This window comes from Oncorhynchus clarkii, chromosome 2, assembly GCF_045791955.1.
Source record: "Oncorhynchus clarkii lewisi isolate Uvic-CL-2024 chromosome 2, UVic_Ocla_1.0, whole genome shotgun sequence".
In the NCBI taxonomy this organism is placed as follows: Eukaryota; Metazoa; Chordata; class Actinopteri; order Salmoniformes; family Salmonidae; genus Oncorhynchus; species Oncorhynchus clarkii.
In genome coordinates, this window is record NC_092148.1 from 20,756,836 (window position 1) to 20,775,932 (window position 19,097).

Here is a 19,097-nt window from a genome sequence, read left to right on the forward strand (position 1 = left end):
GTCCCTCCTGCAGCAAAGCACCCCCACAACATCATACTGCCACCCCCGTGCTTCACGGATGGTGTTTTTCGGCTTGCAAGCCTCCCCCTGCAAGCCTCCCCCTTTTTCCTCCAAACATATGGCCAAACAGTTCTATTTTTGTTTCATCAGACATTTCTCAAAACAAAGTATGATCTTTGTCCCCATGTGCAGTTGCCAACCGTAGTCTGGCTTTTTTTATGGCAGTTTTGGAGCAGTGGCTTCTTCCTTGCTGAGCGGCCTTTCAGGTTATGTCGATATAGGACTCGTTTTACTGTGGATATAGAAACTTTTGTACCTGTTTCCTACAGCATCTTCACAAGGCCCTTTGCTGTTGTTCTGGGATTGATTTGCACTTTTTACACCAAAGTGACCTCCCGGGTGGTGCAATGGTCTAAGGCAATGCATCACAGTGCTATCTGTGCCACCAGAGACTCCGGGAGGTCCATGGGGCGTCGCACAATTGGCCTAGCGTCGTCCGGGTTAGGGAGGGCTTGGCCGGTAGGGATATCCTTGTCTCATCGCGCACTAGTGACTCCTGTGGCGGGCCGGGTGCAGTGCACGCTAACCAGGTCGCCAGGTGCACGGTGTTTCCTCCGACACATTGGTGCGGCTGGCTCCCGGGTTGGATGCACGCTGTGTTAAGAAGCAGTGCGGCTTGGTTGGGTTGTATTTCGGAGGACGCATGGCTTTCGACCTTCGTACGGGAGTTGTAGCGATGAGACAAGATAGTAACTACTAACAATTGGATACCACGGAATTGGGGAGAATAGGGGGTAAAATTCAAAGAGAAATAAGGTGCGTTCATCTCTAGGAGACAGAACGAGTCTCCTTCCTGAGCGGTATGACAGCTGCATGGTCCCATGGTGTTTATACTTGCGTACTATTGTTTGTACAGATTAACGTGTTACCTTCAGGTGTTTGGAAATTGCTCCCAAGGATGACTTGTGGAGATCTACAATTGTTTTTCTGAGGTCTTGGCTGATTTCTTTAGATTTTCCCATGATGTCAAGCAAAGAGGCACTGAGTTTGAAGGTAGGCCTTGAAATACATCCACAGGTACACCTCAAATTGACTCAAATGATGTCAACTAGCCTATCAGAAGCTTCTAGAGCCATTACATAAATTTCTGGAATTTCCCAAGCTGTTTAAAGGCACAGTCAACTTAGTGTATGTAAACTTCTGACCCACTGGGATTATGATACAGTGATTAATAAATTAAATAATCTGTCTGTAAACAATTGTTGGAAAAATGACTTGTGTCATGCACAAAGTAGATGTCCTAACCGACTTGCCAAAACTACTATTTGGCGTGGTTGAAAAACGAGTTTTATTGACTCCAACCTAAGTGTATGTAAACTTCTGACTTCAACTGTACATGCAAAGACAGAAGAGACTATGAAAATATGTTTTCAGCATGATTTATGACATCCCAAGATGGACAACAACAAAAAGTGAAAGCACACATTTCGTGTCCTAAAACCATCCGATATAATATATCTCACACTGTGTCTGATGTTTTAAAGAGTTCATAATGATATGACTAAGTCATCATAGGTTAGGTTGAATATAGTTATTGTCCTGTGAGTGTGTCTGTTGTTCAAGCACTAGATTAGCATGTGTTGTTGGCGTTAAGGATCTTGAGAGGCTCTACTTAAGTCTCCTTGTCCCCATGCAAGCAGGGCCAGACAGTTAAGTGGTGGTGAGTGTGTTCTGACTGAATAGGCCCAGTATGACGCCATGGCAGGCTAATGCTAACAAGTGTGGCCAGGGACAAAACTGGAGTGTAGTTTTTCTAGTTCCAGTGTGTGTGTGTATGATAATACTGGTGGAGCTAGGGCAGTGTTTGGTCATGGAACCCAGTAGAGAGATGTTGAGAGCCCTCCAGAGCTGGCTGGCTGGTTGGAAACAACATCAACAACCCTGCATTGTGCATCATGTTGCTGAGTGCTGCTACTGACTCTGACTGTCAATGTGATTGCAGACTCCCTGGCTTGACTCTCCATTTAAGTAGATTCGAGTGGCTCTGGTTCTGATGCCAGGAAAATACCAATTTTGGCTGTTTGTCATGTTTTGGGGTGCTACTTGGAGCCTCAGACAGTTCAATAGGACACAACCAAAAGAGGAGACATTGAGCCCAGCGAAATAGCTTTATCAGGGTTCTGCTCTGTAGCTACAGAACGAAACAATCCAAAACTAAGTAAAAGTGGGAGGTACTATCTGATCTTTGTCCAATAAGACATGCTTGTTTTTTTCTTTCTTTTATCAAACGTTTTAATCCTAATGAACAGGACCCATGAAGTTGTACCTTTTGAATGGTATTGCCTGAGGACTGGAGGGATTTCAACACTCTGTTTCCCTTGACACAGATGTCTTAGTGGAATAAACACACAGATTGTTTTAACTCTTGTGAGTGGTTAGTAGTGACACCATTATATGCCATTGACAGAATCAGTGGGAAGAGAGAGCAGGGATGAGGAGTGGGTGAGTGTTAGTGGTTGTGGCATGGAGGATAGATGCAGTGAGAGAGACACACCAAGCATGAGTGTAGTAGATTGGTGTTTCCCAATCCATTCCTCAGGGAACTCCTCCAGGACTGTACTTTTGTGTTACAGCCCAGTATTAGCACACCTGGTTCAACCTAATCAAGGGGTTTGTGACTACCGTAGTTGACTATTTGAATAAGGCGTGCTAGTGTGAGGCTGGAACAAAAAGGTGCTGCCCAGGGGATCTCTGAAAGGAAGGGACTGGGAACCAGTGATGGGTGTACAGTAGATTGTGTTCACACCTGGCCAGGACAGATGGCTCTGGAGAACAGCTTGTTGAGCTGAACCAGCTCGTTGGGTGTGGTGTCAAACTTGAGCGCTATGTTGTTCAGTGTGTCCCGCGTCTCCACCTGGAGGACCACAAAACAGAAGAGAAGCACAGAATATCAAAACTATTGTACTGTGCTGGCTGGTCCTCCTGGGTTAGACTGAGTCCCACAGGAGAAGGAGAGAAACTCTGCTGTATTATCTTCTCTCAGAGATGAACATGGACTTTGTGTGTAGTAGTGTATTCAGACTGGCTTGGTGTAGTTCAGTAGTCTATTCAGACTGGCTTGGTGTAGTGTAGTAGTGTACTGGACTGGAGATGGTGGATGTTCATTAAATAGCACCACTGACTACACTAACTGGAGGTAAGGAAGAGCATATGTTTACATGAATGTCAATATGAGCCTTGTTTTACCATTTGACCTTACTCGCATGATACCAACCCACCAGGCAAACTCCTGACGCTCACATTCAATCATCATCCAGTTTGATTGACATCTTAGTATATTTGGCCCAGTGGATAAACACACTTAGTAAAGGGGGACACAGGACGTAATTTACATACATTATACTATAGGCCTACAGCTTGTACAGTACTGTATGTGTGCTATTTCAATGTCTTTTAGAGGATGCAGACCGAGTGTCACAGATATAACAGCCTGTGTGGGTTGACATTGAGGCAGACTGGCAACTATTCGATCTACTTCCTGTAGCCAGCTGTGTCCTTTAAAGTGCATTAGCCAGATTCTTCTGGTAGCTATATAACTGCACTACAGAGATATGTGTCTGAGCTGGTAAATAACTCACAAGTCCTGTGGGGTTCTGCCTACCAACTAACGATGACAGGGATGTCAAGAACTCCTAGTTTGTGGGAGAGGGGGCTCGTGGGAGAGGCAGGAGAACAGAACAGACAGTGTGTGTGTGTGTGTGTGTGTGTGTGTGTGTGTGTGCTGCTGACAGTGACTCTGAGTTGTATAATGGTGGATCATGGTGCTGTCATGAGACTGGCTCAGTCAGGTGACTTCATAGGACAGAAGAAGGAAACAATTCAAAACAACATGGAGGAATGTCATTGTCTGCTGTTCTAAACTTGTAAGATAAACAACTTCTCCCCAGACAGGAGGACAGTCTTGGGCCTAGACGGAAAGACAGAAAAACACACGCCACACCATGTGCACACGCACCCACACACACAGTCATAAGCAATGCAAGCAGGTATTAACGTGAGCATCAGACACACAAGTCAACAGACACATTGGAAAATGAATAAAGCAGGAATATTGTGTCAGTGACAGTCACATATGACACCAACCGAATCATTTTCAAATGCTACAAACACAGAAGAAACAGAAGAATACAGAAATACAGAGAAATACAGAAGCTCAAATATAAAAACAGAAGTTCAGCCAAACCACAACGGCCATGTTGCATGCGCGAGCGTTGCAAAATAAATGTACACATACATGTGAACTAGCATCTTCCTAGCCAAGCACTAAAATAGTCATTGGTTCTATTTGAGAGACTCCACGCTCTGCAAGTCCCATCCTTAGTGGATATCAGTTATTGAAGGTCTTTGCGCTGTCAGCAACTCTAATTCGGCTGGAGACACAGAATATTCTCTTCCTAGTCCATTGTGGATTGCTACAGTTTATTAAATAGCATTGGCTAAAGTAATGAGTAATAGCAACAGTAAAGAAAAAACATCCAGTGTTTGATCAATATGTTTGGAGGGTTGACAGTCAACATTGTTGTAACTGACTTCAATAAGTATTGGCCTTTACGCATCGCACTTCTCCTCAAATAAAAAATACTAGGCTCCAGTAATTTGAATATGTTTGGAGGAGCGCGTCTTTGGTAACCAGACAAGAGCTGCTCTTTGGAAATGGGGATGGATACAAGCCGAACGGAGTAGAGTAGCCTATGCACTGCAGATAGGCCTATGTGAATTGTGAATAATGCAAAAGCATGACAGCAAAAGGAGACCATTTAGAAACAATTTATGGATAGCCTACTTGGCTAATGCATGGCCAGGATAAGAAAGGTAAGGTAGGGTAAAGGTAGCCTATAAGGACTTGTTCTTTAATCAAACAAAGTGTAAAACAAGCTAATGTTACAGGAAAATAACTTGAATGTTTCTAAATACGAGTGTCACCGGATCATCTCATCTCTAGTTCCATGATAGGCATATAGACAACATGGAGGGTTTTTTAGGCATATAGACTACATGGAGGGTTTTTTAGGCATATAATCTACATGGAGGGTTTTTTAGGCATATATCCTACATGGAGGGTTTTTTAGGCATATAATCTACATGGAGGGTTTTTTAGGCATATATCCTACATGGAGGGTTTTTTAGGCATATAGACTACATGGAGGGTTTTTTAGGCATATATCTTACATGGAGGGTTTTTTAGGCAAATAGCCTACATGGAGGGGTGTTTAGGCAAATAGACTACATGGAGGGTTTTTTTTAGGCATGTAGCCTACATGGAGGTTTTTTTTTAGGCATTTAGCATACATTGAGTTTTTTTTAGGCATATAGACTACATGGAGGGTTGTTTAGGCAAATAGACTACATGAAGTTTTTTTTAGGCATATATCCTACATGGAGGGTTTTTTAGGCATATATCCTACATGGAGTTTTTTTAGGCATATAGCCTACATGGAGGGTTTTTTAGGCATATATCCTACATGGAGGGTTTTTTAGGCATATAGACTACATGAAGTTTTTTTTTAGGCATATATCCTACATGGAGGGTTTTTTAGGCATATAGACTACATTAAGTTTTTTTTAAGGCATATATTCTACATGGAGGGTTTTTTAGGCATATATCCTACATGGAGTTTTTTTTAGGCATATAGCCTACATGGAGGATTTTTTAGGCATATATCCTACATGGAGGGTTGTTTAGGCATATAGCCTACATGGATGATTTTTTAGGCATATAGACTACATGGAGGGTTTTTTAGGCATATAGACTACATGGAGGGTTTTTAGGCAAATAGTCTACATGAAGGGTTGTTTAGGCATATAGACTACATGGAGGGTTTTTTAAGCATATAGACTACATGGAGGGTTGTTTAGGCATATAGCCTACATGGAGGGTTGTTTAGGCATATAGCCTACATGGAGGGTTTTTTAGGTATATATCTTACATGGAGGGTTTTTTAGGCATATATCCTACATGGAGGTTTCTTTAGGCATATAGCCTACATGGAGTGTTTTTTAGGCATATAGACTACATGGAGGGTTTTTTAGGCATATAATCTACATGGAGGGTTGTTTAGGCATATAGACTACATGGAGGTTTTTTTTTAGGCATGTAGCCTACATGGAGTTTTTTTTAGGCATATAGCCTACATGGAGTTTTTTTTAGGCATATAGACTACATGGAGGGTTGTTTAGGCAAATAGACTACATTAAGTTTTTTTTAGGGATATATCCTACATGGAGGGTTTTTTAGGCATATATCCTACATGGAGTTTTTTTAGGCATATAGCCTACATGGAGGGTTTTTTAGGCATATAGCCTACATGGAGGATTTTTTTAGGCATATATCCTACATGGAGGGTTGTTTAGGCATATAGCCTACGTGGAGGATTTTTTAGGCATATAGACTACATGAAGTTTTTTTTTAGGCATATATCCTACATGGAGGGTTTTTTAGGCATATAGACTACATGAAGTTTTTTTTTAGGCATATACCCTACATGGAGGGTTTTTTAGGCATATAGACTACATTAAGTTTTTTTTTAGGCATATATCCTACATGGAGGGTTTTTTAGGCATATAGACTACATGAAGTTTTTTTTAAGGCATATATTCTACATGGAGGGTTTTTTAGGCATATAGACTACATGGAGGTTTTTTTTAGGCAAATAGCCTACATGGAGGGTTGTTTAGGCATATAGACTACATGGATGATTTTTTAGGCATATAGACTACATGGAGGGTTTTTTAGGCATATAGACTACATGGAGGGTTTTTTAGGCAAATAGCCTACATGGAGGGTTGTTTAGGCATATAGACTACATGGAGGGTTTTTTAAGCATATAGACTACATGGAGGGTTGTTTAGGCATATAGCCTACATGGAGGGTTGTTTAGGCATATAGCCTACATGGAGGGTTTTTTAGGTATATATCTTACATGGAGGGTTTTTTAGGCATATATCCTACATGGAGTTTTTTTTAGGCATATAGCCTACATGGAGTTTTTTTAGGCATATAGCCTACATGGACAGTTTTTTAGGCATATAGCCTACATGGAGGGTTTTTAGGCATATAGACTACATGGAGGGTTTTTTAGGCATATAGACTACATGGAGGGTTTTTTAGGCATATAGCCTACATGGAGGGTTTTTTAGGCATATAGCCTACATGGAAGGTTTTTTAGGCATATATCCTACATGGAGTTTTTTTTAGGCATATATCCTACATGGAGGGTTTTTTAGGCATATAGACTACATGGAGGATTTTTTTAGGCATATATCCTACATGGAGTTTTTTTAGGCATATAGCCTACATGGAGGGTTTTTTAGGCATATATCCTACATGGAGGGTTTTTTAGGTATATAGACTACATGAAGTTTTGTTTAGGCATATAGACTACATGGAGGTTTTTTAGGCATATATCCTACATTGAGTTTTTTTTAGGCATATAGACTACATGGAGGGTTTTTTAGGCATATATCTTACATGGAGGTTTTTTTTAGGCAAATAGCCTACATGGAGGGTTGTTTAGGCATGTAGCCTACATGGAGTTTTTTTTAGGCATATAGCCTACATGGAGGGTTTTTTAGTCATATAGACTACATGGAGGGTTGTTTAGGCATGTAGCCTACATGGAGGTTTTTTTTAGTCATATAGACTACATGGAGGGTTGTTTAGGCATGTAGCCTACATGGAGTTTTTTTTAGGCATATAGACTACATGGAGTTTTTTTTAGGCATATATCCTACATGGAGGGTTTATTAGGCATATATCCTACATGGAGGTATTTTTTAGGCATATAGACTACATGGAGTTTTTTTTAGGCATATATCCTACATGGAGGGTTTTTTAGGCAAATAGCCTACTTGGAGGGTTGTTTAGGCATATATCTTACATGGAGGTTTTTTTTAGGCAAATAGCCTGCATGGAGGGTTGTTTAGGCATATAGACTACATGGAGGGTTGTTTAGGCATGTAGCCTACATGGAGGTTTTTTTAAGCATGTAGCCTACATGGAGTTTTTTTTTAGGCATATAGACTACATGGAGGGTTTTTTAGGCATATAGACTACATGGAGGGTTTTTTAGGAATATAGACTACATGGAAGGTTTTTTAGGCATATAGACTACATGGAGGTTTTTTTAGGCATATATCCTACATGGAGGGTTGTTTAGGCATATATCTTACATGGAGGTTTTTTTTAGGCATATAGACTACATGGAGGGTTGTTTAGGCATGTAGCCTACATGGAGGTTTTTTTAAGCATGTAGCCTACATGGAGTTTTTTTTTAGGCATATAGACTACATGGAGGGTTTTTTAGGAATATAGACTACATGGAAGGTTTTTTAGGCATATAGACTACATGGAGGTTTTTTTAGGCATATATCCTACATGGAGGGTTTTTTAGGCAAATAGCCTACTTGGAGGGTTGTTTAGGCATATAGACTACATGGAAGGTTTTTTAGGCATATAGCCTACATGGAGTTTTTTTTAGGCATATAGCCTACATGGAGGGGTTTTTAGGCATATAGCCTACATGGAGTTTTTTTTAGGCATATAGACTACATGGAGGGTTTTTTAGGCATATAGCCTACATGGAGTTTTTTTTAGGCATATAGCCTACATGGTCAGGACAAATAAAACTACCTTCATTGAGAGGAGGGGAGGCTATGCTTGGTTTTTAATCAAATGAAACTAAATGGGTTTACGGGAACAAAAGTCACATCTCCGACACTGATCCTCAACACTAGAACTGACCCGAAATTAATATAATTGATTCACAGTTGATTTTGCTATTTTAACCTTCGTGTCATGAACCCATCTGGTGGGGATAGATAAAATCAACATGATGGCGCACGCATGGCTGATGTAGTCAGCATGTTAGCAACCATGGACCTCTATCTGTGTGTGTGGTGTTAGGGAGGACTAAAACCTGCAATATGACCCGACTAAATTTCACATAGAAATGTGAGTTATATATATGTCATTGAAAGCAAGTCTAAGAAGCTGTACATCTGTTCTATGTGCGCTCTTTCTATGCTACCTGTTTAAGTATCCTTTACTTTTGTACACCAGCTTCAAACAGCTGAAAATACTATATTTTTGGTCATGTAAAATATATTTCACAGCGGTTAAGATGATACAATGATTCTCTACACTGCTTGTTTTGTCAAATAAAATGAAATTAGGCAAACTATAAGAATTTTTGCTACCAGGAAAGGGCGGCATGATCTATTCATATTGCACCTTTATACTATACACCCTGTTTCTTTCACAACTTAAAATCCCAATACCATCTTTAGAAGACAACAAAACAATTCTCATCGTTCCAGTGCGAACTACATGGGGAAAGTGTGAAATACTTTGGGAGATGAGGACTTCACTCACTCGCTATTTTGGATGTTAACTGAACCGGACACCAAGCTAAATAACTAAAACAGAATCAATATCAAACCATGCCTGTATAAACGCTGGAAATGACAAAATGATGTAAGGAACTTTTCAATATAACCAAATAACACTCTGGCTGCATCTGAAAAGGCACTCTATTTCCTATATAATGTAGTGCACTATGTTTGACCAGGGCCAGCACATGGCTCGGTCAAAAGTAGTGAACTAAACTCAGCAAAAAATGTCCTCTCACTGTCAACTGTGTTTATTTTCATCAAACTTAACATGTGTAAATATTTGTATGAACATAACATACATTTTTTTAGGCATATATCCTACATGGAGGGTTTTTTAGGCATATAGACTACATAAAGTTTTTTTTAAGGCATATATTCTACATGGAGGGTTTTTTAGGCATATATCCTACATGGAGTTTTTTTTAGGCATATAGCCTACATGGATGATTTTTTAGGCATATAGACTACATGGAGGGTTTTTTAGGCATATAGACTACATGGAGGGTTTTTAGGCAAATAGTCTACATGAAGGGTTGTTTAGGCATATAGACTACATGGAGGGTTTTTTAAGCATATAGACTACATGGAGGGTTGTTTAGGCATATAGCCTACATGGAGGGTTGTTTAGGCAAATAGACTACATGAAGTTTTTTTTAGGGATATATCCTACATGGAGGGTTTTTTAGGCATATATCCTACATGGAGTTTTTTTAGGCATATAGCCTACATGGAGGGTTTTTTAGGCATATAGCCTACATGGAGGATTTTTTTAGGCATATATCCTACATGGAGGGTTGTTTAGGCATATAGCCTACGTGGAGGATTTTTTAGGCATATAGACTACATGAAGTTTTTTTTTAGGCATATATCCTACATGGAGGGTTTTTTAGGCATATAGACTACATTAAGTTTTTTTTTAGGCATATACCCTACATGGAGGGTTTTTTAGGCATATAGACTACATTAAGTTTTTTTTTAGGCATATATCCTACATGGAGGGTTTTTTAGGCATATAGACTACATGAAGTTTTTTTTAAGGCATATATTCTACATGGAGGGTTTTTTAGGCATATAGACTACATGGAGGGTTTTTTTAGGCAAATAGCCTACATGGAGGGTTGTTTAGGCATATAGACTACATGGATGATTTTTTAGGCATATAGACTACATGGAGGGTTTTTTAGGCATATAGACTACATGGAGGGTTTTTTAGGCAAATAGCCTACATGGAGGGTTGTTTAGGCATATAGACTACATGGAGGGTTTTTTAAGCATATAGACTACATGGAGGGTTGTTTAGGCATATAGCCTACATGGAGGGTTGTTTAGGCATATAGCCTACATGGAGGGTTTTTTAGGTATATATCTTACATGGAGGGTTTTTTAGGCATATATCCTACATGGAGTTTTTTTTAGGCATATAGCCTACATGGAGTTTTTTTAGGCATATAGCCTACATGGACAGTTTTTTAGGCATATAGCCTACATGGAGGGTTTTTAGGCATATAGACTACATGGAGGGTTTTTTAGGCATATAGACTACATGGAGGGTTTTTTAGGCATATAGACTACATGGAGGGTTTTTTAGGCATATAGCCTACATGGAGGGTTTTTTAGGCATATAGCCTACATGGAAGGTTTTTTAGGCATATATCCTACATGGAGTTTTTTTTAGGCATATATCCTACATGGAGGGTTTTTTAGGCATATAGACTACATGGAGGATTTTTTTAGGCATATATCCTACATGGAGTTTTTTTAGGCATATAGCCTACATGGAGGGTTTTTTAGGCATATATCCTACATGGAGGGTTTTTTAGGTATATAGACTACATGAAGTTTTGTTTAGGCATATAGACTACATGGAGGTTTTTTAGGCATATATCCTACATTGAGTTTTTTTTAGGCATATAGACTACATGGAGGGTTTTTTAGGCATATAGACTACATGGAGTTTTTTTTAGGCATATATCCTACATGGAGGGTTTATTAGGCATATATCCTACATGGAGGTATTTTTTAGGCATATAGACTACACGGAGTTTTTTTTAGGCATATATCCTACATGGAGGGTTTTTTAGGCAAATAGCCTACTTGGAGGGTTGTTTAGGCATATATCTTACATGGAGGTTTTTTTTTAGGCAAATAGCCTGCATGGAGGGTTGTTTAGGCATATAGACTACATGGAGGGTTGTTTAGGCATGTAGCCTACATGGAGGTTTTTTTAAGCATGTAGCCTACATGGAGTTTTTTTTTAGGCATATAGACTACATGGAGGGTTTTTTAGGCATATAGACTACATGGAGGGTTTTTTAGGAATATAGACTACATGGAAGGTTTTTTAGGCATATAGACTACATCACATATGTCAGAGTCAAGGCCCGCGGGCCACATCCGGCCCGCAAGAAGGTTTTTTACGGCCCCTGGGATGATCTTGATTTATTATTAGAACCGGCCCGCAGCAAGCCGGCAGCCCGCAGATCTTTTACACGCACCAATACTACATTTCCCACAATGCAAAGGTGACGCACCGAGCAGTAGGCTGCTTCATTTCAATATTTATTGGCACAGCAGTCGTCAGCATCACAGTAAAATTAACTTTCAGATACCCATCAAAAATGGCAAAACGGAAGGTGGATACTGAGAACCGGGGGTTTCAAACAAGGTGGGAGTCGGAGTATATGTTCACGAAGGTAGCTGGAAAACCTGTGTGTCTTCTGTGTGGAGAAAGTGTGGCGGTACTGAAAGAGTATAATCTGAGACGACATTATGAAACGAAACACGCGGACACACACGCGGACGCAACTGTCAAGGCCAGTTTTATTTTGGCAGAAGAGATCGCTAAATCAGCCCGGCCATTTACGGAGGGGGATTTCATCAAAAACTGCATGATTAAAGTTTGTGACGAAGTTTGCCCAGAAAAAAGGCAACTCTTTTTAAATGTGAGTCTGAGCAGAAACACCATTGCCGAGAGAGTAGACCAGTTGTCCATCAATCTAAAAGAGCAGCTTGTGAAAAAGGGAAAAGATTTTATTGCATATTCCTTGGCTGTGGATGAGAGCACCGACATTTCTGACATTGCCCAGTTGTCAATTTTCATCCGCGGAGTGGACTCCAACCTAAGCGTGACAGAGGAGTTTTTGGCTTTACGTCCTATGCATGGCACAACTACGGGGCATGATTTGTATGAAGAGGTGTCAAGATGTGTAAATGAGATGGAGCTGCCTTGGGAAAAACTCGTGGGTTTGACAACCGACGGAGCACCTGCGATGTGTGGACACAGGAGCGGACTGGTGGCGAAGATACGGGAAAAGATGCAAGAGGAAAACGCGACAGGTGAGCTGACAGCTTATCATTGTATCATACACCAGGAAGCGTTGTGCGGTAAAGCCTTGAAAATGGAGCATGTAATGAGCATCATCACGCGCACAGTTAACTTTATCAGAGCCAAAGGTTTGAATCACCGCCAGTTCAAGGCATTTCTGACGGAGTTAGAAACGGAGCATGGTGATTTGCCTTATCACACAGAGGTGCGATGGCTAAGCCAGGGAAAGGTGCTTCAAAGATGTTTCGAGCTTCGTGAGGAGATTTGTCTGTTCTTGGACAGCAAAGGGAAAGACACAACACAACTCCGAGACGAAATGTTTCTGTGTGAAATGGCTTTTCTGTGTGACATTACGAGTCATCTGAATGCAATAAACTTGCAGCTGCAGGGTCGGGATCGTGTCATCTCTGATATGTACAGTACAGTGAAGGCATTTAAAACCAAACTGACTCTGTGGGAGACGCAGATGCGGAAAGAAAATTTGAGCCACTTTCCCAGCTGCCAGACCATGAAAGAGAAGCTCTCTACCAGTGCGTTCCCGAGCACACAGTTGGCTGATAAAATAGGTATGCTTGCCGCTGACTTTCGACGCCGATTTGCTGACTTTGAAGCACAAAAAAGCAGGTTGGAACTGCTCGGTAACCCATTTGCTGTTGACGTGGAAAGCTCACCACCAAACCTCCAAATGGAGTTGATTGACCTCCAATGCAATGATGCACTGAGGGCAAAATATGCGGCAGTGGGTGCTGCGGAGTTCGCCCGTTTCCTCCCCGGCACAATGCCCCAGCTGCGCATCCAGGCTGCTCAAACGTTGTCTATGTTTGGCAGCACATACCTGTGTGAACAACTGTTTTCTTTGATGAACCTGAACAAAACATCACACAGAAGTCGACTTACTGCTGAACACCTCCACTCAATTCTGAGGATTTCTTCAGCTCAGAGCCTTACCCCGAACATTGATGAACTTGTGGAAAAGATGGGACACCACCAAGTATCACCCTCAACCTCAAACAAGTGAACATTACTGTGCAATCACATATTTAGAGTTTTTACTCAGTTCAAGTTTAAAAGTTAAAATTTAATATTTGTTTTCACTGCATGTTACTTCTCCTTAAACAAAGTGTTGTTTTTGATTAATAGATTTTTGCACTTTATTTTTTTGTATTTCAATCCAATTATATTTTAAAAATATTTCAGTTGAGTGGATGATAGAAAATTGCTATTATTGTTTTTTCTTTGAAGTAAATTTAGCCCACTTTTGCTAAAATAGAAAATATAGTCTACTGATGGTGCCTTGAATACCGGTTTCTTTCATTTAATGTTCATGTTATGGGGATATTTATATAAAGGAAATTTGTCTTTTGTGTCTGTTGAAAATTAAAGATTACTGACAGAGCCATAAGAAAATATTGCTTTATTTATCTGATCATATTGTAATATATTTGTTAGGTTTTCAGTAGGTTCAATTAGGTTCACTAGACTATATGCGTCATTTAAAAATTTTTCAATGAACATTCGAACAGTCCGGCCCTCGTCTTGTAGCTGATTTTTTTATTTGGCCCTCCGTCCATTTGACTTTGACACCCCTGGACTACATGGAGGTTTTTTTAGGCATATATCCTACATGGAGGGTTGTTTAGGCATATATCTTACATGGAGTTTTTTTTTAGGCATATAGACTACATGGAGGGTTTTTTAGGAATATAGACTACATGGAAGGTTTTTTAGGCATATAGACTACATGGAGGTTTTTTTAGGCATATATCCTACATGGAGGGTTTTTTAGGCAAATAGCCTACTTGGAGGGTTGTTTAGGCATATAGACTACATGGAAGGTTTTTTAGGCATATAGCCTACATGGAGTTTTTTTTAGGCATATAGCCTACATGGAGGGGTTTTTAGGCATATAGCCTACATGGAGTTTTTTTTAGGCATATAGACTACATGGAGGGTTTTTTAGGCATATAGCCTACATGGAGTTTTTTTTAGGCATATAGCCTACATGGTCAGGACAAATAAAACTACCTTCATTGAGAGGAGGGGAGGCTATGCTTGGTTTTTAATCAAATGAAACTAAATGGGTTTACGGGAACAAAAGTCACATCTCCGACACTGATCCTCAACACTAGAACTGACCCGAAATTAATATAATTGATTCACAGTTGATTTTGCTATTTTAACCTTCGTGTCATGAACCCATCTGGTGGGGATAGATAAAATCAACATGATGGCGCACGCATGGCTGATGTAGTCAGCATGTTAGCAACCATGGACCTCTATCTGTGTGTGTGGTGTTAGGGAGGACTAAAACCTGCAATATGACCCGACTAAATTTCACATAGAAATGTGAGTTATATATATGTCATTGAAAGCAAGTCTAAGAAGCTGTACATCTGTTCTATGTGTGCTCTTTCTATGCTACCTGTTTAAGTATCCTTTACTTTTGTACACCAGCTTCAAACAGCTGAAAATACTATATTTTTGGTCATGTAAAATATATTTCACAGCGGTTAAGATGATACAATGATTCTCTACACTGCTTGTTTTGTCAAATAAAATGAAATTAGGCAAACTATAAGAATTTTTGCTACCAGGAAAGGGCGGCATGATCTATTCATATTGCACCTTTATACTATACACCCTGTTTCTTTCACAACTTAAAATCCCAATACCATCTTTAGAAGACAACAAAACAATTCTCATCGTTCCAGTGCGAACTACATGGGGAAAGTGTGAAATACTTTGGGAGATGAGGACTTCACTCACTCGCTATTTTGGATGTTAACTGAACCGGACACCAAGCTAAATAACTAAAACAGAATCAATATCAAACCATGCCTGTATAAACGCTGGAAATGACAAAATGATGTAAGGAACTTTTCAATATAACCAAATAACACTCTGGCTGCATCTGAAAAGGCACTCTATTTCCTATATAATGTAGTGCACTATGTTTGACCAGGGCCAGCACATGGCTCGGTCAAAAGTAGTGAACTAAACTCAGCAAAAAATGTCCTCTCACTGTCAACTGTGTTTATTTTCAGCAAACTTAACATGTTTAAATATTTGTATGAACATAACAAGATTCAACAACTGAGACATAAATTGAACAAGTTCCACAGACATGTGACTAACATAAATGGAATAATGTGTCCCTGAACAAAGGGATGGGGGGGGGGGGGGGTCAAAATCAAAAGTAACAGTCAGTATCTGGTGTGGCCACCACCTGCATTAAGTACTGCAGTGCATCTCCTCCTCATGGACTGCACCAGATTTGCCAGTTCTTGCTGTGAGATGTTACCCCACTCTTCCACAATGGCACCTGCAAGTTCCCGGACATTGCTGGGTGGAATGACCCTAGCCCTCATCCTCCAATCCAACAGGTCCCAAATGCACAGCGTTGAGATTGCCTGTAATGACAACAAGCTCAGTCCGATGATGCTGTGACACACCGCCCCGGACCATGACGGACCCTCCACCTCCAAATCGATCCTGCCCCAGAGTACAGGCCTTTGTGTAACGCTCATTAGTTTGACAATAAACGCGAATCCGACCATCACCCCTGGTGAGACAGAACCACGACTCGTCAGTGAAGAGCACTTTTTGCCAGTCCTGTCTGGTCCAGTGACGGTGGGTTTATGCCCATAGGCGACGTTGTTGCCGGTGATGTCTGGTGAGGACATGCCATACAACAGGCTTACAAGCCCTCAGTCCAGCCTCTCTCAACCTATTGTGGACAGTCTGAGCACTGATGGAGGGATTGTGCGTTCCTGGTGTAACTCGGGCAGTTTGTTGTTGCCATCCTGTACCTGTCCTGCAGGTGTGATGTTCGGATGTACCGATCCTGTACAGGTGTTGTTACACATGGTCTGCCACTGCGAGGACGATCCGTCCATTCTGCCCCCTTGTGGCGCTGTCTTAGGCATCTCACAGTACGGACATTGAAATTTATTGCCCTGGCCACATCTGCAGTCCTCATGCCTCCTTGCAGAATGCCTAAGGCATGTTCACGTAGATGATAAGGGACCCTGGGCATCTTTCTTTTGGTGTTTTTCAAAGTCAGTAGAAAGGCCTCTTTAGTGTCCTAAGTGTTCATAACTGTGACCTTAATTGCCGTTCCACAGGTGCATGTTCATTAATTGTTTATGGGTCATTGAACAAGCATGGGAAACAGTGTTTAAACCCTTTACAATCTGTGAAGTTGTTTGGATTTTTCAAATTATCTTTGAAAGACAGGGTCTTGAAAAAGAGACGTTTCTTTTTTTGCTGAGTTTATATAGGGAATAGGTTAATATACCAATCACTATAGCAGTCACTGTCGATGACCTATCTTTTAGAACTGCCAAATCAAGAACTACTGTGATTGATTTGTAGTCTTATCCGATTTGTAACAGATGGGCTTTTACAACATATCATGTTGATGAATAAAGTGTCTTGAAAACGAAGGCAGAGAAAGGCACTGCTGTTGATATCAGAAGCCAAACAGTTGGACTAGGAGACACCAATGATAACCACCACATTTACAGCCTGTAACATGGGCAATAACAACATCTTAAAAGTACAAGCCCAACAATAAAGGTCTACAGTATTTGGTGTGCAGTACTTAAGAATACTTAAGAGTGGCAGTGTTAAATGAGGTGTTACTTATATTTTTTCACAGGAGATTGAATAAAAGTCTGTCTCTTCGGACAAAAAGCCAAATCCTATTTTATCTTGTTGGGAATATAAGCAGACAGTCAATATCCAGAGGAGGACACGCACACACACACACACACACACACACACACACACACACACACACACACACACACACACACACACACACACACACACACACACACATACATACATACAGTATGTTACAGACATCCTGGTGACTGGTAGTGGTCACCTTGTCTGACTGAGAGGACAAACTGACTCAAGAAGGACAGACAGACAGAGCTGACTAATGGTGCCATAGAAAGACACACATGACCAAAACTCTACCCTGTAGTGGAACATCAGACTGGATCCAGACAGACCCTTGGAGCAGCAGTGTGTAGCCTACCATCACGCTGATGTTTGCTAGGTCAGCTATAACCTGGCCCACATACAGTAAATGCATAAAAATATATATATATAGAGACAACATTTTCTAATCCAGGGATTAATCAAGGCAATTCAATTCCCAATAAACTGATGTCAAGGTTTATTTCAAGGTGAAATGTGAGTCACAAAACAAGAAAAGGAGTCAGTGTGCGCAATCAAACAGGAATGAATATAGATTATACGTTCTGCAAATGGTTTAATCATCCAGAATGTAATATCAGAAGGACTATCGCTCCAGAGGCTTACAATGCAGCCTGTCTGATGAAGCCTGGATATGTGTATATGGGATGACAGTTGCCATAGCGACTTTGTCTTTACCACCCTAATGGCATGCATTGTGTGTGCCACTGCTGTGCCGTTGGTCATCATTCAGATGCCTAATTTTACAGCCATTACAACTGACAGCTAGGACAGACATTCTCCCAGTCAGAGGCAGAGGGCACAGAACAACAGAGGAGACCGTGACTCCAATTCAAGCCAAGTGTGTTGATTTTTAATCTGAGGTTATCCTGCTATTGACACACTTGTTGAATTATGCAAGAGAACATGACAACAACAGTAATTCATGAGGCAGTCTAGACAGCGCAGGTGAGTGCAGGTAAGGTAGACAGAGCAAGTGTTTGGTGGTTACAGCCCCCCCCTTTATGTTAATTTAAAGATATATGCAAATACACAGTGTATTTCTGCAAATTAGGCACCTATCATTTTATTTATTAAAAAAAACCAATAAATTACCTGAATTCCCATAATCATTATTTGTCCGTGCCAGTAAAGTGTTGTATGTGCTATAACTCAGTCAATATCTGATGGATTATAACAATGTAAAATGTTGGGTGTATCTTCATCCATTGCCCAACTGTTGCATCTATTAGAATTGTTTTAAAAAACGTTAAAACATTTGGATAACCATTGCTACTTAAACATTTGAACTAGGGGCCGATGCATATGGTGATTCATTACATCCCTTATAGGAACCATATGGGCCACATACATTGGTATTGAAGAAGCTAACAGAACAGTGCATTGCCATGACTACTACATCTCCAATAAGCATGGTGCTATAGTAAGATAGTGGAGCTGCTGTACATGCGTTGACATTTGACTGCTGCACCTCAGAGTTGTTATTGTGACAGAGTGGGTGGTGACAGTGCTGATGACTGACCTCTCCTCTCCCTCTCTCACATAAAGTGCCTTGCGAAAGTATTCGGCCCCCTTGAACTCTGCAAACTTTTGC

General features: G+C 40.6%; 1 protein-coding gene across 8 annotated transcripts in view; it reads right to left on the bottom strand.

Annotated features, from left to right (window-relative positions):
- The window catches only part of LOC139424092 (oxidation resistance protein 1-like), a 166,033-nt gene that overhangs the window by 32,448 nt on the left and 114,488 nt on the right, over positions 1-19,097 (bottom strand). For 6 of the 8 annotated variants that reach the window (XM_071175798.1, XM_071175820.1, XM_071175790.1 and 3 more), the window contains one exon: positions 2,807-2,914. The exons of the other annotated variants lie outside the window; for them this stretch is intronic. In XM_071175798.1, the coding sequence (XP_071031899.1) occupies positions 2,807-2,914 (108 nt within the window). The remainder of the gene's footprint in view (positions 1-2,806; positions 2,915-19,097) is intronic. 8 annotated transcript variants of the gene reach the window in all.